Source organism: Sebastes umbrosus, chromosome 9 (genome assembly GCF_015220745.1).
Source record: "Sebastes umbrosus isolate fSebUmb1 chromosome 9, fSebUmb1.pri, whole genome shotgun sequence".
Classification (NCBI taxonomy): domain Eukaryota; kingdom Metazoa; phylum Chordata; class Actinopteri; order Perciformes; family Sebastidae; genus Sebastes; species Sebastes umbrosus.
The window spans coordinates 26,422,734-26,449,062 of record NC_051277.1 but is presented as its reverse complement, the minus strand read 5'-3'; the positions used below and the strand labels follow the sequence as shown (position 1 = coordinate 26,449,062).

The 26,329-nt window shown below is 43.5% G+C and overlaps 1 protein-coding gene across 2 annotated transcripts in view; it reads left to right on the top strand.

Annotated features, from left to right (window-relative positions):
* gpc3 (glypican 3) overlaps window positions 1-26,329 on the top strand; it is a 127,425-nt gene that overhangs the window by 84,215 nt on the left and 16,881 nt on the right. For both annotated transcript variants that reach the window (XM_037780886.1, XM_037780888.1), the window contains exons 4-6: window positions 3,957-4,099; window positions 5,657-5,782; window positions 11,537-11,648. In XM_037780886.1, the coding sequence (XP_037636814.1) occupies window positions 3,957-4,099; window positions 5,657-5,782; window positions 11,537-11,648 (381 nt within the window). The remainder of the gene's footprint in view (window positions 1-3,956; window positions 4,100-5,656; window positions 5,783-11,536; window positions 11,649-26,329) is intronic.

Here is a 26,329-nt window from a genome sequence, read left to right as displayed (position 1 = left end):
AGTCACCTATATGTTTTAGTACTGACAATTATAGGTTTTACCATGCCGGAGATCTTTGTGCTAAAATATTAATACGTTTTTATTTTCAAAATATTTGTAGATTTTGTTGATCTCATTATGTCAGGTCGGGTTTCCTGAAGCGGTGGATTTACAAAATAGGCGTATACTGAGCTGAACTGATTAGTGAGATTTAAAGATTAGACAGAAAGAAGCTGAGCTTCACCTGAAACTCAGTGGGAGTGCATGTGTTATGTTTTAACTAGCTTTGATTTGAATGCATTGAATGTATTTGAATGCTTCGTATCCACATTACAGGGATATGAAGCAACATGTTCAGATGAGTCAATAACCCAATTTAAAGAGGATCATGTAAGGGCTAGAAAAAATAGACACTTGGGCCTGTATTCATTTAGCCAAATGTATATTTAGGGGCCCAAGCTAAACAACTGAATAACATAAAGACATAAGATGTAGATAAGATATATTCTAGACTAATAAACTATATACATATATTACAAAACATATAGGTGTGTGTGTGTGTGTGTGTGTGTGTGTGTGTGTTTGTGTGTCTGTGTGTGTCTGTGTGGTGTATGTGCATCCTTGTAATTTGTTGATGATGTCACTGATTGTGGATTACCACCAGGTGTGGGGATGTAGCGTGCTTTTAGCGTGCGGTCATCTTCTCTTCAATATAATGTCATTGCCACGACCAGCACCTACTATGTTTTGGAGTGCATTCACCAGACAACTCTTGCTGATACTTCTGGCGTTGCAGTGGGGTAAGAGGAAACATTGTGGATAGCTACAGTAGCTCAGCTAATTTTGGAAGGAAAAAAAAAAGTAAATAATATAAATGGTTGAAATAGTTAGTCAAAGTAATGGATAATTGGTTGAAATAATTAGCTAAAAATGGATAAGTGGTTGAAATAGTTAGGTAAAATTAGCCTAATGGATAAACAATTACATTGAGTTACTGTAGCTAAAGGTAATGGTTGAAATGTCCAGCTCACTCCAAATGGTAGTTATACAAATGCAAGCAAAACTGACCTAAACATTAACAATTCAATTGAAAAAATACTGTAACAGTATTCACAGTTATGGTGTTTAATCACATCCGCTTTAAAATCACATGAACTGAACACATTTCCTGGTGTCTGTTGAGAGGTTTTGAGCTTGGCTGTGGGACAAAAAAGGTTGGGACCAGCTGCTCTAGCCGACTTGATGATCAAAACTCCTACCAATCTACACCACATCAGACTGAGAGATTGTTGCACCATAATCCTCATTTCCAACCCAGACAGTACGGTATCCATTTGAAGCTATAACCATAATAGCTGTCTGGTATTACTTTACTTTTGATATATAAGTGAGACTTTCCCCTCATTTCCTCTTCACTGGAAGAATTTGAAAGGGCTTCCGCTGAAATAGGATGCCTGTAATGTGCGCATTACACCAGAAGTCAGTTTCTATACTGGTGACAACAATGCAGGGAGGAGGAGGAGGAAGAGGAAGAAGAGGATGAGGATGAGGAGGAGGAGGAGGAGGAGGATAGCTGAGTGCTGACTCAGTCTCTCCCCTGAGCCTGGACTCCTCTGGAACACAAACATTACTCACCAAATACTCTCCAATATGTTGTTACAGCTGTGCGTGGCACCCTGCCACCTTCCTAACACTGATACTGTCATCTTTCCTCCTGGAACTGTTTGCTTCTTAATAACTCAAAGTGATCAAGATTAATGTATAAGTCCTGATTATACATTGGAGTGTCAGGATCCACGTGCACTGCCATTGATTTGTTTAGAGTTTATCTTTACCCCATGTTTGCACAAGCACAGGAACCGCATGGAACCTGAGATGCAGGTGTGCAAGTGCATGAACATGTGGACTGTGGGGTCTATATATATGTGTGTGTGTGTGTGTTGTATTACTAGCCGTCAGCACCTCTCTCTCTCTCTCTTGGTGAGGCGGGCTGTTCAGTGTAGATAAAAGTGTGCAGATATATCCGAGCTCTCCCGCTGAGCCAGGCTTTATCTGCAGACTCTCCTGTTGGTTGTGTTAGTCCAGCCCTGGGTGATATTAATACCCCACTAATGAGCCCCTTCCTTGAAGAATCCGGAAACAATCGGCGGGTAGTTGGGGGGAGGAAGAGGTGGCGGCGGGGCGGCGGGGCGGCGGGGCGGCGGCGGAGGGGGCCCCGCACGCTGAATCAGTCTCTCCCTCGTGCCACAACTCCCCTACGGCTTCCCAGGAACGCACAAACAAAAAGAGGAACGCAGCTCCAATCACATTAATCATGGCCTGTGGGAGCACCGGCACTCGCTGCAGGCGCAGGAGAACGAGAGAGAATTACACGAGATGAAGAGAATGAGGTGGCAGAGACAATGGGCTGAAGTGTGTTTGTGTGTGTGTGTGTGTGTGTGAGCTTTTCCTCCAAGTACACGGTAGGGGAGTATTAGTGGAGATGGCTAGTCAGGGATGCTGGGTATTAGTGAATGCCTGGTGCAGGAGAGCTCAACCATCTGTGACTATCAGGACCGTGTGTGTGTGTGTGTGGATTAAGGCGTCTGTGCTGTGACTATGACTATTACTGTATCCTTGGATGACAAGGCTGCATTGATTAACCCTGATGATTCTGTCTCACAGCTGATCAGCATTTCTGTGTGAGTCAGCATGCACGCGATGAATAAGTGTGTGCGTTTGTCATTATTATGTAGGAGAGCATGTTTATCATGTTAATGGGTTTAGGTGTTCAAATGAATAATTGCATAAAATGACTCATTTTTGTTTATGCAGGGATATCTGCCTATGTGTGTGTATGGGTGTGTGTGTGTGTGTGTGTGTGTGTGTGTGTGTGTGTGCGTGTGCACGCTTGCGGCCTCGGTAGCGACAAGATAAAGATGTCCAGCGCTGCTCTATCAGGTCACATCAGTATTCAGCAGCAGTGGTGCCAGCCTATTCACTTAAAGGGGAGTTGGGCACAATTAGCTGTTAACATTACATGGCAGAATTAAACCTCGGCCAGGATATCCCCGGGGGAAATTAAACCACCGGCAAATCATTAAACCACAAGCTAAACATTAACAGCCATTTGCATTTTTATTGCACCTGAAAAGAATGTGCCAGGTCCATTATCTCTGAGAGACAGAGAGGGACTTCTTATTTATTATTGTTATGTCGTCCCGTGTGGGCACACAATGGTATTTATATGGGGGAAAGAAGGAGCAAACGAGGGGCCTTATTTTCACGCTCGCGTTTTTTGGAGTGTTATGATTACAAATTCGAACAAGGCGGAAAACGGCTGGCAGAGGATACAATGACTTGTTTGTTATGCAAATCCCCCCCTGCTTTCATCCCTCCCAAAAATAAACAAACCCAAACAGATGACAATTTGCAGAGGGGCTCAGCTGAGTAAGGCCGGGCAGTTTGGCTGTTGACAGGTTCTTACTGTCTGCAGTGTCATTGCTATTAAGAGTTTGAATAAACAGGAACTGGGAGCAATGAAACATAAGTGGGGTGAAGATGGTTTTGGGAATTGACTCAATCCTGGTTTCTCATTTTCTCTAGGCCTGTGTATTGGCAAGAATCTGGCGATACGATACGTATCATGATACAGGGGTGACGATTCAATATATGGCGATACTGTAAGTAAGGGGGATATATTGAGATTTTTTAAATCTAATTTTAGGAGCAGTCAGTATAAATAACACACCGCCATATGCATAAAATCTGAGTAAAAAAAGTTTACTTTTTTTTAAGCAATCAGAACAATGTGATCTGCATGTGCATTTTCCACATTCCCTGTAACATCCAACAACATAGCACTACTTTGAGACGGCACATCTCTTTTCAAATTAAATAAAGTATTGACTGAGTTCATCTTTGCATCTTAACTATCAGTTAAAAATTGATAAAGTGTTTTTGAAAATGAATTCTTTTCTCCTCTCTCCTCTCTGCAGGTGAGCGGGATGTGTGGAAGCACTCCTCAGCGGGCCTCTCGCTCGGTCGTGTCCCCTCCTCCGCAGCTTCCCGCCACCTCTGCAGCCCGCAACATGCTGTCCTCATCCTCAGACTCTGATGAGACTTTAGCCAGCCTGCGCAGGTGAGCAAATCAGGAGCCGTAATCCAGTCTGAGACCCATCCAGCTGATGAAGCAGCGCTCACTCCCCCCCAACACTACAGGGACAATATATGTCTGATGAACAAATATTGTCCCTGACACTGTGGATAGGTTTCTTCCTGTTTCCATGAGACACTCAGGCTGCAGGTCGAAAAGTCTTTTTTCGCTTAGGAAGATTCCTAACGGAGTGAAATGACCCGGAAGTATCTAAGTAGCAGCCATGATGAGAGCTGTGAATCCTCTAAATGCTGAGGAAAGGTGCTTCAGTGCTTCCTTTATTATCTCCTATGATACACTGGACCATCCTTTATGAAAGGAAAGGAGATAATGCCGCCCCACAATTTCTTGCGGCCGCAACTTTTAAAGCGACGCACCATTCGGCCGTTCATGAAAACAAATGATACGCCTTTCTTGCATAATATTTTCATACAGTCATATACTAATGGGATTCATGTTGATAAATATGAGTGACAACCATTTCGTTTCACTTTATTTATATTTATTTATTTTGAAAAAGTAACAAATAAGTAAAAAACAAAACAAGAATAACGAATACAATGAAAAGTAAACATATAGCAAACTGTCAATAAACAAATAATTAACATAAATAAATATTACGTCCGGGAAGGAGTAGGAAGAAATATACATTTAATGGTTCTATTAATATTTATCGTATCAACTTTTGTGGTAGCCTGTAGGTTATTCCTTTTTTCTATTTTAACTCCAACTTTGGTAATGAAGTGATATTTTTCACCGGTTGTCAGCGCCTTTTGTAGTCCATCGTCTGAACATTGTAGTTTCACCGCGGCAGAACCACGTCACTAACGCCCGCCGCCGTCGCATCATAATTACGTAGCCTGTAGTGTAAGTGCAGTCAGATTCTCTGAACACCACGGTTGTCTTTTCCAAAGTCCTTATGACTTCTCCTTCACATCTCTCCTTGACCTCATAATATTTTCCATCAAGGTCAAGGTCAGGTGGTTAGGAAAAGACATTAGGACGTATTCTTTGACTTTTCGCCCGCAGCCTGAGACCCTTCCAGCTGATAAAGTAGCTCTCTCCTCACCACTACAGGGACAATCTATCTCTGACAGACAAATATTGTCCCTGACACTGTGCACAGGTTTCTTTCTGTTTCCTTGTGACACTCAGTCTTTTGCCTCTTGAGTGTTTTCAACACCGCTTATGCACTTCAGGCTTAAATGAACAGTGTAATAATGCCCAGTGGGGCTGCTGGCCTCAGCAGCACAATGGCCAGATTAATGTCAATTAGGAATAGAGACACTGCCCGTTCTAGCCTCTTTTACTCTCTCTTTCTCCAGGGGGATCTCATCGACTTGCTTTCAGTGCTATCAGGCTGAATTCCCTCTCTCGTTCTATCTCTGCTTCCTCTTCCTTCTTTGTGTTTCTCTCCTCGTGTCTCTCCTCTCACTGTATCTTTCTCCCTGCTGATATGTGAGAGTCATATTGAGATTAACTGAAGTTTTTATTCTTCTTCTCTCTCTGTGTTGAACACTTCCTTTCTTTTGCCTACCTCAGGGAGTTCATATCCAACTTGAAGGGCTTCAGCTCCTTCTACAGCGGTCTCGGGGAGGCGCTGTGCAGCCGAGAGCCCGCTCCAGCGAACCACTCCCTCTGCTGGAATGGGCAGGAGATGACAGACAGGTAAATCAGTGTCTCATTTGCCTGTATTTACAGCTATAAAACACACTGCAAGCCCTATAGACAAATCCACTCCCCAGCACCCCCCGCAGCTTCTGGTTTATTGCCTCTCTAGATGATCAGTTATACAAATAGTCTGCTCTGATTCTTGAATTCCCAACCCTCCAGCAGCACGTCTAGCAGAGTGTAGGTGAGTTGAAGGGTAAGTTTGCCCAGAGCTGATGAGCTTCACAAGAGGGGCCCCCCTCTCCCACCGAGTGTGAGTGTAAATCTTGACTTTGGCTCTATGGGATGTTATTAATGTCAGGCGTGCTGTCACCTTATTCTCGCTTAGTTAATTGCTGTTTCGATCGCTCTCTCCTCCTTCATCCAACATCTCCCGTGCACCCAGCAGAACCTCATTTGGTTTGTGCAATATTTCACTTCACCCCTGTCCTCTTTGGCTCCACACATCATAACTTCCTCGTTTTCCGCCCGCGCCGTCAGCCGGCCCCAATTTCAATTTGGCTCAGATAGTTATAGATATCATCCTTTTTTTTTTTTTGCTTTGTAAATTACATGTGGAATTTAATCAATGCAGAGGCACACAATTCAGACATGAAGCGCTGCAGGTTAATGTTTTACCTCTTGTTCCCGAGGAGGGCTGAGAATACTTTTCTGAGCTTTCCTCAAACTGCTGAAAAACAGTCTGTCACAAAGGTTGAAAATGGTCTCAATCTGAGAGGAGACATCAGGTTAGCACAGGGGCAGAGCTGTCCTGAGGGGATGATTGCAAGCCGGACCAAACGGTGCGATAGGAAAGCGCAGGGAGGCAGGGAAGGAGACGAAATGATGGAGAGATTACAGTGACTCCAGGCAAGCAATTCTCTGTGTCATCTGCGAGGGCATATGCCTGCAAATTCACTCGGGGGTACGTTTTTACTCCGAGGTTTGTTCTGGATCATCTTCCATTATCCTCTCAGATAGGAGCGTCTCCTGATCCAAATGTGGCATTCATTCTCGTATTGTCTCAAGCAGATAAATTTAGATTTGGTGGGGTGTGTGGGGAGGGGGGGGGGGTAAGTGCTGGAGGGGTCGGGTACTGAATGTCTCCGATACTTGAGGAGTGATCTTTGGAGCTAAATGTGGCGCTTTTTATCGGGCGTGTTTACCATCCTACCCGGAGCCAAGATCAGAGGAGCAGCACTTTTCACCACATCAGCGAGAGCGTTACACTGATAACTGTGATAACAGATGTGATGCCGCGTCAACTCAAAACATTGAATTTCCATTCCTCTTTTGGATATAATGTGAACTCATGCGTGCGTGCGATAAGTGATAAAAGATGATGTGAGTGAAGTGATAATAGGTGTTACGTCAACGGTGAACATCTAATTCTGGGAATGTATGAAAATTAATAGGGGGGAGAGGAGGTCAGATAACAGGGAGGGGATTGTTATTTTTCCTTTGGCTGAAGGTAAGGTAGTCTGAGAGCAGGGGACTTTTATTTTATCATTCTAAACTGATGTTATTTCATCATTCCTTTGCAAAATAGTTAACTGTTGCACAACAGGTTACTGTGGTTCATAAAGGAGCACTTTGCCACATGCAAAGGACAACCGTTCTGTCTCTGTATCAGGGTTTTAATAATGTATTCATGTATTTTTCAGGAACAATGCATATTGATCACTGTAAATGTGCCAGTGTTTGACAAAAGGCTAATTTTCAGCTGTCGTCCCAGAGGACACAGCTTTACTTTGAGCTGAATGCTAATGTCAGCATGGCAACATGCTCACAATGACAATGCTAACATGCTGATGTAAATCAGGTGTGATGTTTAGCATGTTAACATTCTAACTTTTACTAGTAAGGACTAAAAAGTACAGCTGAGGCTGATGGGACTGTCATTACTTTTGCAGGTTTTTGGTCAAAAACCAAAGTATTGGACAAAATATCCGTTTGACCTTGAGGTTGGTGGACATCGGGGTTCACCAAAGTCAGTAGAATTTAATATATCGTCTGGGGAGCATGGATATCTGTACCAAACTTCATCGGGGCGTGCCGAATTAATGACCCGAAAATGCGAAACACTCACCTGCAAATATTATATGTCCAGGAGGGCTTTTATTGTGAAAAGTCAGAACTGAAGGCTAGATCTGGTCTGCGCTGCCTTTGTCAAGATTGAAATGAGTAATAAAGTTTACCGTCTTGGTTCGGACTACGGAGCCTCCGTGTCGATGTTTCAATAATATAGGCGCAACTCAACCTGTTCTGCACAACTTGGATTGGTTGATGCCTTCGTGGTGCGAAAGCTCGGAAAAATTCGACCTTGTTACGAAAAAAAGTGTGTTGCTTTTTTTGCTGCATAATGTTCGCGTTCTCTGTGAAAGTATTCGTGACAAAAACACGAGTTCGAAAAATTATATTGACGTGCGAATTAATCGCATGAAAAAACATTAAGGTCTACATTGGCCCACATAAGAAATCCCATTAAGATCAGGGCTGGCTTAAGGCATAGGCCATATAGGCGGTCGCCTAGGGTGCCACTTCTGGGGAAAGGGGCGCTGGTCGCCCTCCAAAAACAAATAACAATAACTTAAAAGAAAAAGTGCCGGTGGGCACCCTTCCTCACTTTCTGCATTGAGGTAACAAATGAACAAATGAATAAAGAAAGAAAGAAATACCCTTTTCACCCCTATAACTCTCTTTCTCACACTTTTTCATCTGCCCGGCCAAATTGTAGTGAAACTGACTAAACACTTTTAAGCCAACAATATCAGCGATCAATTGTTTATTTATATTATAATAAATACAGTTATTTATGAAAATATTTTTTTATTTTTGTCCTAAAGCCATTGTGATGTCTGATGTGTGTTGTGGTTTACGGGGCTAAGGTTAGGGTACTAGGCGGTTGAACCCTAACCCTAGAGCAGCGCCATAGGCAGCAGCAGGGGGAGGGCTCCAAATCCGAATTTTGCCTAGGGCACCAAAAGGGTTAGAGATTAAGATATTAAGATATCATTTGAGGTACACGATTAAACAAGTCGCACCAATTTAACACGGTTTATTATTTTCACATGTTGTGGGGAGGGTGTTTGTGTAGTTTGTTTCTAAATCAAAACGAGGGTTGAAAGAAAACATTAATACCCCTGGAGGGGGCTTTGCTTTTTTTTTTTTTCTACAAAGTGAAAGATAAGGCTTGCCCCCCCTCACCACCCCAATTTCCATACAGTTCCTCACAGCTATTTTTATGATATCATCTAAATTTGATTCTCGTTTTGCTCGAGATGACATTCAGCCTGAAGACGTGCAGTGTATTAACAGCAACAACCGCAATGTTTACACCCAACATACCCCGACCTTTGACCATGGAAGTGTGATCAGGTGGTGTGAAAAGCGTCAGATGCCATTATATATGTTCCTTCAACACCTAGAGTCTCATCTCCTACTGTTGTTTATTCTGATGTGAGAGGAATCTCATTCAGACGGAACCTAATAGCATGGTAATTGGTGTTAGATTAGATTAGGTTATCACTGGAGTTAACTGATGTGATCAGCTCTGCCAGCAGCGAACAATAACACAGAGACGATCTGATAACAAACGGAAGGCTGACAACTGAGACTATCATTGGTCAAAAAGACTTTTACGGTGACACACGCTAAATTACGTCTCGGTCAAATTATCTGACTGGCATCTAACGTGTGAAACACTAACCTGCCTCGGCTCCTTATCTTCGCTCAAAATCTCCCCCCCATAATCCTCCTTCCTCGACCCATATTTCCTCTTTTTCTCTCCTTAATGGATCACACTTCTCTCTCCATTATTAATGTGATAATTAGCAGCGGAGAGGGGGTGAGATCATGGCTAATCAGAAGAATAAATAACTGGGGAAATGTAATTTGAGTTTAATGAAAAGTCTGGCTTAGGGGAGAGCGAAAGACTGATGAATGGAGATGGCAGGTGAAAGGTGTATGTGTGTGTGTGTGTGTGTGGGTGGTGCTCAGGGCGGTGTCTCAGAGATGAGAACAGAGTATGACCTCATACTTTGCACACACACACACACACAAAGAGAGAGTCTCACTCACTTTTTTCAAGAGCCTTTTCTCTCTTACGAACATTTTTCCCACTTCGGCCCTTTTGTCCTTCATCTTTCCAACATTTGCAGCAATATAGCAGGTGGCATTTACGCCGAGATATGACCTCTGCCCTCACCGCATACTTGCCACCCTTTCCGATTTTCCCGGGAGACTCACGTTTTTTAATTGCCCTCTCCCGTTTTCCTCACGGCGTCACATTTCTCCTGTATTTCTCCCGATTTGTGGTAAATTTTCAGACCTTTTTTTTTCCTTTTCCTTAGCTCAACCTGTTTCTGGTGCTGCACAGTCGTGTATAATCCCTTCTATTTCCACCCGGACGGCAACATCACACCATGCAGCGCCCAAAGTCGGGCTTTGCTTGACACAGTATCGCCAGATTATTGCCAATACATAGCGCTAGTGAGCGCAGTGGTGCCGTTGTGACGTTGTGTCTGAAAGGACCTTCATTGAGTGAGAGACGGAGAGAGCTAAGAGAAAGAAATACTCAAGCAGGGGCAAAGAATGAATGAATGAATACTGATGGATATTAGTTTATACCAGATATTCACACTAGAGGGGCGAATTATTCAGTTTTCTTTTCTGAGAGTTAAAAGTAAAGTTCAAGTAAGCTTATTAGCATAAAATGCTGTTGCAGTGTACTTATTATTTTGTTATTTTCATTCTTTAAAAGTCACCAGAATGCAGGAAACAAAGTCTCTGAAACTCTATTTTTTCTGTGGGAGGAACCCCAGACCGCCCTCTTGGGTTTTATGATCCTATTTTCGAGGTCTCAAGGTTGGCAAGTATGCCCTCACCACCACTCGTATCACTGTGGTGCCTGGGGGAAGATATGTTATGTATATCGATCCTGACTCTTGCTCATCTAAACAAGCTTGTCTCATGCGTGCAGGAGTGATGATGTAGTGGGAAGGGGTTAATTCCCGGCACTGCCAAGAGCAAAGAAACACCTGCAGGAAAGTTTCAGCTCCTCCTCTCGATAACATACACAGGTGTCAACAGAGCCGCGTTTCCTCAGTTACACAGAGAGACATGTGAGCACCTGCCCGTAGGCTGCTTGTATCTAAATATACCCTCGCTGCTAAAGCAGGACCAAAGTACAACTCTGCTAATGTCCTCTCATTAACACCAGATATGATTAAAAACCACTAATTGACCAGTTTAATGGGCATGAAATGAATTATCAACCAGACTTTGTGTAATGGTTCAACTCCTTTGAGGATGTTTTTACCTCATGGCAAAACATTTATTTATATCATCATTTAACAGCCTCACTGTTTTAAAGGCTGATGCTGAAACATTTGAATACTTTCTTTGTAAGAAGTCTCCACAGCTTTTATTCAAAAGATAAAAGAGATATCTTGAAACATTAAAAATGTTATCCCCTGTTTAACTTCATAGACGTGATGTCTTCAGCAAGGGAAAAGTGAGTCCTTTTGGATAGGGTTGGGTTACAAATGGACTTTCCAGCTCCGCAGATCGGCCCCTAAACTAAAAAAAACAGAAGAGCTGTCGTTCATCTTATCAACACTAGATGGGGACAAGCGCCTTGTTTGGACTGATGGAGCAACGGCCAGTACATAATGTCTTCCACTCCATTGAGGTTTCTAAATTCAGTGAAACTCCTGTAAACAATCAGAAATATAAGAACTGAGTCTATTTTTTCTTTTCCTGTCCTTTCAGGTTTCCTGGGCCGGGCTTGAAGCGATCGCACCCCGGCTCCGAGTCCCGAAGCAACAAGCCCCCCGAGCCGATCATCAGCCAGATCATAGACAAACTCAAACACATCAACCAGGTCAGCTGTGTGCATCTCTTGTCCATCGTTTGCATGTTTGTACATTTGTACCACTTGATATTTTGTTCCTGTGAGGTCTCTCACGGTAAGTTTGAACACTTGAAGTAAGTTTCTTTGTGTGCACACAAGTCGCCCTCTCCTCTGTGGAGGTGTAAAGGTTTACCTAACCATTAGTTCTACCTCTTGGTTCTCAATTGGACATTGATTTTCAAGCTGCTGCAGGTCAGTACAGCACCGGTGAAGATGTGTGAAGTGTGCTGTAATGCACCTTTCTCTCTTTCATACTGTATATGAGAAAAAATCCACAGAGATCTGTGTTCAAGGTGACACTTTGCTCTTTTTGTAAAACGCGATTGACAGGAAACGTCTGAACAGATGTTATTCTGTGTCTCATCTGCACTGCTCAAAAAAACAAAACAACCTCTTATTAGACACAAATCCACCAAAACCGCGACCAGATGAGGACATGTTTTCTGAGGGTGATAGGGGTTGTTGTGACGGACAGGAATTATGTCCTCCATCCACAATAAGCCCCAGCTGTCTTCAAGGCCGAAGCCCCCCTTTTTTTTGTCGCTGCCGTCGCCATGGAAACCACCTTTTTGGAGTGAGTGCAGAGATGCTTGGATGTAGGCTCAAAGTCGGCCTCTGCAGGGAGATGTATCAGCCCACAGATCTGTCTGTATTTCCTGGTTCTTCGTGGTGGTTGCACTTATAGCTGTCAACACGTCGGCGGATGGCTGCTGACCACCTACACCCCACCCCCCGTGCCCCTCAAACCATTCTCCAGCTGTAATGTGTGTTTGCGTCCATGCGTTTTTGTCTGCATGTATGTGTTTGAGCTTCTGAGTGCTGCGGGCCTGTCACAGTGGATTACAATCCCTCTCTCCTGTTTAAACAACCTGGGAGATCCAAGGAGCAACTGTGGACCTTCCTCCACTCCCCCTTTGACAACCAGAGACCCTCAAGACAAATACAGAGGGTTGTGGTTTGACACGCTGTAATTTTCTCAATTACTTTTGCTGTATTAGCTCATGCGCGCTCAGTGCTGCTGTAAGCGAGAGGAGCGATGCTTGAACAGGAGCGTTAGGTGTTTACTTGACCCCTACCTGCTTCAAAATCCCCCACAGGATTAATCCTGGATCTCACTCTAAATATTGGTTTAAAAGATTATTCCAGTTAATAAAAAATGTGGGTCATATTTGTGTAGTTTTGACCAATCTTTGATACCCTTCATGAAAACAACTTACTACTTTTTATTAGAGCATCATTAGCTGGGTTTCCACTAGGGCTGTCAGTTGATTAAAATATTGAATTTTTTTATCTGTTCAAAATGTTCCTTAAAGAGAGATTTGTCAAGTATTTAATACTCTTATCAACATGGGAGTGGTCAAATATGCTGCTTTATGCAAATGTATGTATACATTTATGACTGGAAATCAATTAACAACATAAAACAATGACAAATATTGTCCAGAAACCCTCACAGGTACTGCATTTAGCATAAAAAATATGCTCAAATCATAAAATGCAAACTCAAGTCCAACAGGCAACAACAGCTGTCAGTGTGTCAGTGTGCTGACTTGACTATGACTTGCCCAAAACTGCATGTGATTATCATAAAGTGGGCATGTCTGTAAAGGGGAGACTCGTCGGTACCCAGAGAACCCATTTTCATTCACATATCTTGAGGTCAGAGGTCAAGGGACCCCTTTGAAAATGGCCATGATAGTTTTTCCTCACTCATTTAACCTCCTTCCCAACAAGCTAGTATGACATGGTTGGTACCAATAGATTCCTTAGGTTTTCATATGATATCAGTAACTTTAATGCTTTAAAGACATTAGTGGCATTAAAACAAATTTGCGTTAATGCGTTATCATCACGTTAACTTTGACAGCCTTAATAATAACCCCTCAATGCAGAGGAAAACTGCATGAGAACACAACTTTGGTAAGGTTAGGTCAAAGTTTAACCAGAATGCTGGTTTGTTGGATGTTTACAACTTAAAGTTTGGGTAATAATTTTACTGCTCACCTTTATTTTCTCTCTTCCAAATACATTTGGCTAACCAGGCAGTTTGCTTAGAATCTGTATGATCGTCTGCCGGCGTGTCCCTTGCCCCTTCTGACTTCTTTACAGCAAGGTTGCGACATTCCCATAGCTCAGAAGTTAGCTTGTTGAGTCTGATGTTTTTGATACCAACAGGAATGGTGACCAAAACTACAAGAATAAAACCCAATGTGTGTTTATGTGTAATAAACTGGAACCATCCTTTAATCCTAAAAACACAGGACACGTACACATACGTGCTCTAATGTAATAAGCCTTTCAAAACTTCCTGCTCTGACAGGGACAAACATTTGCACCCATGTGATTACAAGCAGAGCTGCTGCGGAGCAGACTGTTTACCGTGTGGATCGGGTTCCTGATGGGCTTCTGATGAGATTTCGCAAGAAAATGCAGTTTGCTGAAATGACTGAGCTCATTGTGTTACAGACATTCAGACAATCCCTTAGAAACATGGAAACAGTCAAACTCTTCCTGTGTGTGTGCGATCAGATGCTCTCGGTAACCTAATACCCCTTTCTCACTGGATCCCATGTTGTACTGGTGACGTGGCGTACATGTGGACATTTATAGGGTTTCGATTCTGTTTACATAAACGCCTGATATTTATGCAGATTGCCTATTCACATGGGAGCTTTTAATCCCATATCTGATGACCGTACAGCAGAGTCAAGCACATTTCTGCTTGAACTCCAACTTCCCTTTAGATCTCCACATCAATGGGCTGGATTAACATCTGACAAAAGACTGACTGCGCTTGATTGCATATTTCATGTGCACTAAAACTGTTTATGACTCACACATTTCTGTAGAAATCAGATTACACAAATATTTTCACGAAAAAAATCATCACTATTACCGAGCTACACAAAATAACAGTAACGCCTCACAAGATGATGCAATATAATACAATGTTCCTGCAATAAAAACTCCCTCTGTGAAGTTTACAATATTAAAGTCTTGTGCCTGAGAGAGAGGTTTCAATTTATGGTGTTTATGTATCAATTTTCATTATATTGTAAGCTGTTTCTGTTATTTTGTCTAACCATGTTACATGTTAGGAACAAATTTATTGTTCACTGCTAAAGTAAGAACGAAACTGAAGGCCCAGACACACCAAACCGACATCAAAGAACTAGCTGCGATGAAGGCCGACTGTTGCGTAACCTCACATCGCCTTTGTTTTGGCCGACAAGTTGCATTTGAACACACCGCAAAGACTACAGCCGACAGCCAGTTGGCATGCATGATGAGATGAGATGAAGATGAAAAATGAGGAGAGCCTTCTGTGTGCGTCCTCTTTACTTTACTTGTTGGCTTGCTTTCCTCACATCCGTTTCTCTTCTTGTGCACTGATTCGTTTAAGCTGAACAGCTGATCAGAGTGATTTCTCTCACCGACGGGCTCCGCCAAAAACCCTCCGACACGGGCAGACTAGAGCCGACGGTGCGGGATACACCGCAGACCGGGTGACGTAACGGAGAAGACAGCTAGCAGCCGCTCAAAGCGGCCACTCCGTCATTATGCCTACCTTTAATCCTTAATATAATTTATAACAGGTGAGTTACATAAAAAAAATCACGTTTTTTTTCCAGACCCCGGAGTTGCCCACTGGTCCAGCCTCGGTGTAGGGCTCATTCACATGAACAGAGGAAGGAAAATAACTTGGCTATTAGAGCATTTTACAACTTTTAGGACCTACTGATTTAAATAAGAGCTATTCAAGTGTTCATACTGGGAATTAACCTGAAAAATATTCCTCTGATTTACAGACGTCTCTTTCCCAGTATAAGTTTATGGGGAAAAGTCTTTTTGGGCACGGAAGTTGTAGTACCGCCGTTTGGTCACTACGAAAATTTGCTTCAACGGCTGTCGCTCTTTCTGGGGGCTTGATTTTAACATGGGGGTCTATGGAGATTGACTCGCTTTTGGAGACAGCCTCAAGTGGCCATTTGAAGAACTGCACTTTTTTAGCACTTTTGGCTTCATTTCTCGGCACCGTAGGTTGCTGCTTGGACACATCATCTGGAAACCATGACTATCTTTACAAAATGTTGTGTCATTCCATCTGATTGATGTTGAGATATTTCACTGGATCTGTAAAAAAAAATTGACCTGATGACATGAGATTAATAAATCAGGGGATCAGCAAGTCACTAGGATGTATCCTCAGGGAACCATGAATCTCTATGCAAAATGTCATGGCAATCCATCCAACACTTGCTGAGGTATCAAAGTAGCGGACCGACCGACTAAACATTACCGTCCATAGATCCATGATGCTAGCCTGACAAAAGAACATATCTCCCAGTGGAAAAGGCAGATGTCAGAGGCAAACCCTTAAACTTGCTTTATAATCCTACTAAATGTTTATTGACTATACACAGTATTTCATGGTCCTAGCAGCTCTGAGCCAGCATGTTGTAAACAACGTCTGAAGGCACCGGAGAAAGTGATGTTGTTTAGTTAAAAGCACTTTTACAAGGTCTCCGCCTCCGCGCCAGTTGAAAGACCACCAGCTCTGGATGGTGCAGGGCTAAAAGCAAATGGACTAATTAACCATCTGATATGAGAGCAGGCCACAACTCACAGATAATTACTTTCATCTGCCCTGTTTATACGCGGAGTGTATGACGACAGGTCAACAGTGAGATAGCATGTGTAATGTTCCTGGACGTCAACCAGGAGAGTGGCATGCTGATTTAAAAACGGCAGCGTCTAGGTCTCATGATGTCGTCTGTGTGTTTGAGCGTCGTGTACAGTATGTCCAGAGACTGAAGAATGTGGACATTATTGTCCTTTTATATGCATTCGGCTCCACATTCAGGACATGGGTCAGCCACATACTGGTCTTTACAAGTCCTATAAGGCTCTTTTATCCTGCACACATTTTCCATTTGAATGAACATTATTCTGCCTTTGGCTCAAACCGTGAGCACAATCAATGGTTCTTCCAGCTCGTACTGACCCACTTTCTAACCACGAATCAGTCCCAGCCCGCAGTATTTGAGACTATGTCATAAAATATAGGGGGCTACTTTCTCCAACAGCGAGGGGAACATGGGACCCCTCCAAAGAATCCACTTCCTTCCAACTTTAATCCCCCCGATGTTTCATTCCTCCACTCCTAAGTGCTCCGTGACGATGGCCCTGTGAAATGCAGCTATGCAGCGGAAATGTGTCATTTCTCACGTTGTCAGTGTTGATCAGAGAATCAGCAGATACAGAGACAGTCTGGCAGGGAGACCCTTGCCTTTGTGCCTCTGTGAGGCTAAACTAAACACCGAAAGGAGAAAAAAAAAAATCTCAGAGCCGTTCGCCTCAGCTTATAAAACAACGTTTTCTCACGCCTAAAGCAGCTGATGTCATGACTGAGCCATAGCCAAGTTTAAAGTGAACTGTGCACTATAAATGGATGAAGAGAAATGGCTTTCTCCTTCAGTTATTGCTTCTCGTCTTGGAATCTTTAAACAGCTCAGGACTGCGAGGAGCCGTGGACATTTCTGTGCATGCTTACACTGTGTTACAAATTCCAGTGCAGTGTCGTGCCTTGTATATGCAGTGTGTTAAAGCTGATAAAGAGCGAACAGAGACACGCTTTTCCTCGTTGTTGACGGTATTCTGCGATGCCAGTCTGACAAGTCTCGCTGTTTTCTTAATGAGAACCTCACTGTAACGCTGCATTACTGCTCCCATTTTGTAAAAAACTGGCCGTTGTACAGAGACACAATGTGGAGGCAGCTCTCTTAAATTAGAACATATTATTTCGGTGATGTGTTCTTGTTCTGAGGAGATGAGTTTGTTTTTCGGAACATCTGTTTAACTTCCCAGAGTATCGGGTTTCTCCTCTGAACAACTAATCTCGCAGGAGATGGTTGAGCTAGTGGCAAAATAGAGCAATTATGTGATTGGTCTTTGATTACAGAGCGTTTCCCACTCATTTGTCAGATGAGTTTGCCATTTGGAGGGTCAGACCTCCTGGGATTATTCTGACAGCCTCTTCTTGGCTATATGTCCCTCTGTGGAGAAATACATTTGGAATGTACTGTATATGAAGACATCTTTGTTGAGGAATTTTGTTTTTTTTAAGGAATCCATTTCAGTAATTATTTCATCTTGAACTGTTTAAAATTGCTCTGTCATTTGAAGAATAACAAACATCTTCATAATGCGTGCCAAAGCTTTTATTTTGGCACCTCATTCACATGTTTTACTTCCATCATCCTCTCTCTATCTCCCTGTTCGCCGCCTTTCTTTCCATCTCCCCAGCTGTGCTGAGTTGTGTGTGACAGACTCCAGCTCTGTCGCCCTTCCCTCCTCCAGCCGCCCCCCCCGCCACCCCTCGTCTCCTAAACCCCCTAGATCCCCCCTCCTCTCCTCCCAGCTTCCCAGTCTAATTGAAGCCAGAACCTGGGAAAATCCTGCAGGTAGGACAGGAATCCAGGGTGGAAAATAAACCAGATCCCGAGCGCCGCAAATTCCATCACGCAGTCTCACTTCCTCCGAGCCACCGGAGCTCTGGGCAGTGTGCGCTCGACACCTCGTGCGTGCCCGTACAATCTTTAATATATATAACTCACACACACACTTAAGCTAGGACAGTTTTTACTGTGCAGCAGTTAATCTTGTACACACATTGTTAGGAATATGACTGCAGCAGCTCATATACAGCTGTGACATACAAGTGGCTGGGAAATGCAGCATATAAATGCATGAATAAACACAGTGCTGTGTGTGTTATAATTACAGTAGAGATAAAATGGAAGCTGCTTCATGACAGGACTAGCATGCGGTGGCCTTTTTCCTACAGGGCGTGCTTACTATCAGACTAATAGACACCATGGGTGTCAGACTGGGCCTGCTGTTTTGTAAACTTACACTTGCTAACCTGGCCATTATGCTCGCTCCAGTCAAAGAGTCTGACTTGTGTTTGATGTTATTTACTGAGGGTTTTTGAAGCGTTATTTAATATACCCCCTCAGGGCCTTTTCGTCCTCTCTCCTTCCTAGTTTTTATGTGTGTGAAGTACGACTGCCCTGGAAGCGGAGGAGGAAGGAGAGCTGTTATGCCGCTATATTTGTGTGCAGGGATAAGCCATGAGGGTTCTTTAAATGAAGTGTGACACCTGGTGTAAACCTCTGAGAGGCTGCGGGGCGTTTTGCAGAGGCAGAGCCGGCATCCCTGTTAGAGCACCGCACACGCATGTTATCCTTTCGCTTTCCGGAGACTTCTGACTTCATGGTATATTTAGGATTTGAGGAGTTTAGAGGAGTTATGGTTCCTTAACTTTAGGAATCCAACTATCGGATACCCCCCCCTCACTAACTCCACACACCCCTCTCCCACCGCGGCTTTCTCCCCTGCTGGCTGGGAGGTCAGACAGAGCATGTGAGGGCCCTTTTCCTCCCAATTAGTCTGCCTGCTAATGAGGCCCAACCATCCCTTCTACCACTGCCACCCATTCCTCCTTACCTCCATACCTCCACCTCTCCCTCCCTCCCTGTCCCCTCCTTCCCCCCCACCATCAACCCTGAGGCCCGAGTCGGGGTCGCCTCCCTCTACCCACTCCACCCCTTCGCTCCCAAACCACTACCACCCCACTGGGTGTAATTATCACGCAGCCGGCTTATAAAAACCCTGCTGCACAAGCCAGGCGCCCGGCATCACTAACCAGGAACCACAGCACACACACTCACTCACAGGTACAAACAGTGTGTTGCTTTTCATCCTCTCAATCTAACACGTCTTTGCTGGGCTTTTTGTCGAGCTGTCAGGGAGCAGAGACGTGAACAGCTGAGTCTTCCTGCCGCGGTCTCTGATCTAATCCACACATCCTGGGCTTGTTGTCACTGGGCACCGTCACGTGTTAGGATCCCCCCCCACCACCACCAGTGAGAGGTCAGGGGTCACACTTCCTGTTTCCTGTCTCTGCTAGGTCATCAGAGGGTCTCCCTGTGAGGGTCAGAGACCTCCTCTGTTCCTCCTCTGCCTTTTGTTTGGGGCGGCGGTGCTCTGGGGGGGCACAGCAGAGTTGAGGCTCCTCTCTGGACCTGTCAAAGTGTTAGCACTCCCCGACTTTATCGTTCCCTCACATGTTCCTCGCCCTTTTCATCTTGCTAGACGCCCATACCTTGTCAGTATGGGGTAGTTCCTCTGACCCCGGCTTTGCTATTTTCCAGTACTCTCCAGCCCTCTGTGTTTCTGTAAGATACGAAACTAAGCTAGCCGGCAGCAGAACAGCTGCGCGGACCACTCCGCCCTCTATTACCTAACCGAGCGTCCGCCAGCTCCCGCTAGGTGTGATCATGGGACACGCAGTGACAGTCTGCTGATGTGGAAACGGAGGGTTTCTTAGCAACACATGACTCTGGGAACCACTGCGATAACGTGTAAAGCAGACGAGCAGCAGACAAAAAGAGATTGTCTGAGGGGCGTAATCTGATTTAGCAGCCAGCGGCCTGTGCAGGAATGGGACTTTTTTAAACTATTAAACCCCCATGCAGACAATCAGGCACATTCACAGACATAAGTCAAGGTTTTCATTTGGTTAGCCTCAAAAAAAGATTGAAAAATTGTTGTCATACCAGATATATTTAATATTAGGAAGGGATTTAACCCTGTGTATTCATGCCCTGCCTTGATCTGAACTGAGAATCAACACAATGGTTTATTCTTCCAGAGGATGAACTGGCAACAGTTTATTTCATCTGCTGCTATCTTAAATACATGTAGAGGGTTTAAGAGTTTTCAATAGCTTTCAAAGATGAGCCACCAGAGGAACGAAGCCCCGGCCAACAAAGTCTAAACATTCATTCCGGTTTCAGTCCAAACTAGAGAAATCTGGAAATAGCCTTATGGGCTTAGTCAGAAAGGTGGAGTGGACAAACGCCCAGTTTAACACTCGACTGGAGAGCTTCTTTTTTTTCTCTGTGTTTTCTGTTCCAGAACTGGAATTAACATCAGGAAATTAATCTTGTCTGCATTAACTGTCTGAGGCTGGGCTCCCGTTGCGTGACATACTCCACCGCGGACAGATAGAGGAAGGCAAGACGGGAAGGAAAGACACAGAGAGAAGAATGAAGAGAGCAGAGGTCCCCCCCTCCTCTTTACATTTCAGATTCAATAAAAGTTGAGTAACGAGAGCGGGTAGGACTGCAGGGCATGGCTTTGTCGTACGAAACGTCGTTCTGCCTGACGGCGTGCCGAGGAGCTTTCCATGACTCACTCTGTGGAAAGTGCCTCCTGTCATTCCTCTGTATGTCTGTCTGTCCGTCTCCATTCCCACCGTCCTGCTTTTCTCTCCTCCAAACAGCACGTCTGCAAAATTGATGCAAGCGCAGCAGCTCGGTATACATGTGGGGATTAGGTGTAAGGAAAGTCCATTTCCTTCATTTATCACGAAAAATAGTCTGTGCTGAAAAGTTGTGTGTTTGATTCGTCTAACACAGTGACCCGGGCATGAGGATTTAAAAATATACAACCTGCTGTACAGTATGTTTTTAGCTTTACTGGGGCTCTTGCACACAATTACACACAAAGAGCCACAGTGCAAAATATAGCAGTTTATTGTTTTTTCAACCAGAGCTCTGAATGCCTGAAGTTTTTCTGTTCAACACAGTCTCACGGCAGTTAGTGAAACAGTCACGAAATTAAATCTGTTTGATTTGTGTACATAGACACAAATTTCCCTTTTTTTGTGACGCTCAGCACGACTTTCAACCGTCACTTTCTGCTCCAGTCTTTTCAAAATAAAACTACTTAGTTAGGTTTAGGAATAGATTGACTTGGATAGGTTTAGGCAACAAAACTACTTAGTTAAGTTTAGGTAAAGATCGTGGTTTAGGTTAAAATAACTCTGGAAGTGTCGTAACTTAAGTACGGAAGTTACATGGCAAATAAATCAACTTTGACTTCTGGTTTCACACGGGTCTCCTGGGGCGAAAGTTCGGTGTTTTTTACCCACCCACCCGCGTTCCACGCGTTCGCCGCTCTTTATACTTGCCGGTTCACAATTACGTGGATTACATACGAATTGATTTCGTGCTGACCATCACGGGAAAAAAATAAATTCGTGTCTAGATAGATAGATAGATATACTTTATTGTCATTGTCAATGAAAACAACGAAAAACAGTTTAGCAGCTCTTTGCAGTGAAAAACAAACATTAAAACATTCAGTCACAAGTAGAACAATAAATAAGTGGATCATCATAAAGTGCAAATTATGGTTCAGCAGCTAGTGTCCTCAGCCTTTGGGGGGGGGGTTCTACACACTTGACAGCCTGTGGGTAAAAGCTGTTTCGTAGTCTATGTAGTCTATGTACACGAATCAGATAGATTCAATTTCGTGACTATTTCACAAACTCCTGTGCGTCTGGGCTTGTCTGTTACATGATAATAGAAAAAGACTGATTACAGTCTTCAGTTTCTTTAGCACCATAAAAATGAAAGGATAACTCCAGTTTATTACAATTTGGGTCTCTTTCTTAGTTTTGGCCACATTTTCTATTGGGCATGATATGATTGTACTCACCAAGTAAATCACTGAGATTTGGCAACATTGCTAAAAAGAAATCTAACGGGGCAAAAAACACAAGCAGGGAGACGATTAGACAGGTTGTAAACAAAACCCCCCGAGTTGTTACCTAAACTGTATGTTGTAAACATCCATCCGTTTACAGATAGACTTCCTGGTGAACTTTGACCTGCTCTACTTTCTATAATTAGCTTGAATATAATCAGATTGTCTCAACATTTGTTTCTCGCCCTACTTTGTTATAGCAACAGTCGTGTTTTTGGCCACCTGATGATTCACTCTCCGTTTATGTCTGGTTTCCACCAACTCTTGAGGGAAATATCTGGCTCTTTAGTTGCTAAATCCTAAGCTATGTTCGGTGCCATGCCATTGTTCCGACGGCCCGTTATTCCAAGTTTGCCATGTTATGATTTGAGCATATTTTTTTATGCTAAATGCAGTACCTGTGAGGGTTTCTGGACAATATTTGTCATTGTTTTGTGTTGTTTATTGATTTCTAATAATAAATATATACATACATTTGCATAAAGAAAGCATATTTTCCCACTTCCATGTTGATAAGAATATTAAATAGTTGATAAAAATCTCTTTAAGGTACATTTTAAACAGATAAAAAAATAGTTTGTGATTAATAACGATATGGACAATCATTCGATTAATCGTGATTGAATATTTTAATCAATTAACAGCCCTTAAAAAAAATTGATTAATGCAGTTTAAGCTAGTATACTGTATGATTTTGAACCCAAGGATCAGGTCAGCAGTTGTCATCACGATGTTATACTAAAAACAGTACGTGATGATAGTGTGCATTTTAAGCCTTCAACTCAGAGCAATTATGGAAACCATCAACATAAGACAGCGAAACCATGGCTTTTGTTATGAACGTATGGCAAGAATACTTTGTTTGGGAACCTACGCCTTAAGTTCTGTAGATTAGATTTGTAGACAAGATGTGTTGAGGCATTGATAGAAACATTCAGAGCAGCAGATTCCGTCTGGGCCAAGTCATGAGCAACTTGTCCAGACAAGTCCTGTGCGTGGAGAGGAGGACACAACACAGGGCCTGATCCCAATCACACACACACTGACAAGAAGACGCTTTTTTTCTGTCTTCATTACTCATCCCCTCTCGGTTTCACTCCCAACGTCACTCATTGACTTCAACAGTTATGACGTTTATACCAAGATATTTGTTTCCCTATCTTCAGATGTTGTCCTTTTTTTCTGCGATTTATGTTTAAATATGAACCAGGAGCGTCCTGCCAGCTCATGTAAGAGACCACAGCTGATGATCAGAGAGCGCAGGTTGATTTCTATCAGCGCGGGTCAACCAGTGGCTTGGCTCGGGGGCCCAGTTGCAGCTGTCGTGTCGAACAGTGACCCTGTGTGGAGTTCATGTCATGTGTGGGAGGCAGTGACAGACTTGCGGTTTCTGTGTCTCTGTCTGGGCTGGCCTGCATTGAGCAATCCGCCACATGTTTAGGCTTTGTGCGTAGCTTTCCAGCCCGTGTTTCCTTGGTGTGACTTGCGCTTTTGTGTTAAGGGGAGGTGAACCCTGCGGCCTGCGGGATGCCTATAGTCATCCTGATTACATGTTCCGTGTGTCCAGCTGCCTGTCCAAGCCGGCTCTCGATGCAACTTCTCGAAACACAGAAGAGAGAGGAGGGAAGAGTGAGAGCGCCAGGTTTCCTCTCCTAATGGAAAACATGCTGAGCTTTTCTCCAAAAAAAAATGTCTCTTTTATTTGTTTCCTCCCTGCTTCCTTTTACTTGGGTTTTGTTTTTAATTGCAGAAGATTCCAGCTCAGAGCGACTTGAGGTTTCCCCCTCTTGTGGTAAATCTGGAGGCTCTTGCCGGATCACGCTGTGGCTCAGCCATGCCAAAAGTGCAGCATCACTTTCGACACAAACATACATCCCACCCCTCCCCGCTACCGCAGCCGTGGCACAGGCAGTTAGCCAGTGGGCAGAACCCACAGCGCTTTGCCACAGAGGCTCATACCCCCTCGCCCCCCCTTGTGGAGAAGGGCACAGCTTGCTACTATGGCTTATTTCAGCCACGGCTATGATTATGCAACCAAATTCTTATTTTAATTCACCAAAACCCTTTTTTGTTGTTATTTCATCTGCTGTTCATCTGCTGCTATTTATATCTTGTTCTTGAGCCTACTTCCGTCACATGTGCATTTGAAGTTGGATTTTATTTCCAAAATGTAAAACCTCTCAGATCCTGTTGTGTTTTTGTTCCTGGCAGCGTTGGTCAGTTGGTCGGTCACCACATTTTCCTTGATGCTTGATCACATGGATTGCAATGAACTTTGGTACAGATATTCATGTTCCCTTCAAAATGAATTGTAATCACTTTGGGCATCCCCAGACTTTTTTTTTATCTAGCTACATCATCAGGTCAAAATATGAATTTGTCCAATACTTTGGATTATGACCTAAAACACTAATGACATTCCTGTCAGCCTCAGCTGTACTTTGTATTATTGCTAATTAGTCAACGTTAGCATGCTAACATGCTAAACTAAGATGGTGAACACTGTAAACATTATACCTACTAAACATTAGCATATCAGCATTGTCATTCTGAGCATGTTAGCATGATGACGTTAGCATTTATCTCAAAGCAGTATAGCCCAGGCCCCCAGGAAGAGCGCCAGGCTTTAAAGCTAATTTTAACATAGTGGCCAAACAACTTCCATGTCCGTCATGTGATGCCATTAGAGCCAAAAACACTTTTCCTCATAGACTTACATTGGGAAAGAGATGTCTGTAAATCAGCAGTGATTTTTTTTTTAGGTAAATCAACTTCCCAGTACGAACACTTGAATAGACCTTATTTAAATCATTAGGTCCTAAAAGTTGTAAAATGCACTAATAGCCATTATCCAGAGTTGTTTCCCTTCCTCTGTTAATGTGAATGAGCCCCAGAACGAGGCTGGACCAGTGGGCAGCCTCCGGTCTAAAAAGTGAAGCCAAGTGCCTTAAACTTGCGTTCTTTCTAACAGCCAGCAGGGGGCGACTCCTCTGGTTGCAAAAAGAAGTCTGATTGTATAGAAGTCTATGAGAGAATGACCCTACTTCTCACTTGATTTATTACCTCAGTAAACATGTTAACATGAGTTTATGGTCTCAATCACTAGTTTCAAGTCTTCTTCAATACAGCATGATGTTCATTTAGTAAATTATGATCCCACTTAGAGACAAATAGACCATAAAGCAGGGTATGCTTTAGGGCTTGGCCCCATTTTACAGTGTGTTTTCTGTTCATGAAAGTGAATTAGAACATTTTTGGTGGCCTGTAAATGGTTGCACTTCTGGTTGCAAAAAAACAAGATGGCGATGGCGACGGGCAAAATGCCGAACTCAAGGCTTCAAAACGGCAGTCCACAAGCCAATGAGTGATGTCACGATCACTACATCCACTTCTTATATACAGTCTATGGGCTGGACCGAGGGCTGGAGTTAATGGAAACACTACGGCACCTGCTCTATGGGCCCAATGGATGCGAAAGATCGTCGGAAGATCCAGATAATTTTGTACTCGGAAGTCAAGCTTTTTTTGCTTCATGCGCCACTGAACAACTTTCATAAGAGTGAACCTCCGATGCTGTATCTCTTTATACATCCATGGTAAAGCCTCACAGAGCTGCTAGCATGGCTGTAGAGTTTAGTGTTGTTTCTCTAACATCAGTATACAGTGAATCAGAGGACAGCATGTCTGTTTACGTGTTGAGGGGAGTTTGCTGTGTTTGCTGGCAGGTGGTGAGTTACACATGGCAGTGTTCACACAGACCGAGCTCTAAACAGGGACACGACAGTTGCTCTCAGTGTTTTTCCCCTCACTCCACATACCTTATTTTAGGTTTTGTTCTAAAATACCCCGAACCACATCTTTCTTTTCCCGCTTTACAAGTGTTTGTTTGCCTTTTAATTGGTTTGCGAGGCGCCCCTCCCCTCCCAAAGTCCAACCGAGTTGCCAGGATACAGACCAAGAGAAGGAATTTCAGGACCTCAGTAAATCTATGAAGGACTCTGGCTAATGCAGGCAAACACGGTTGTGTCTGTAAC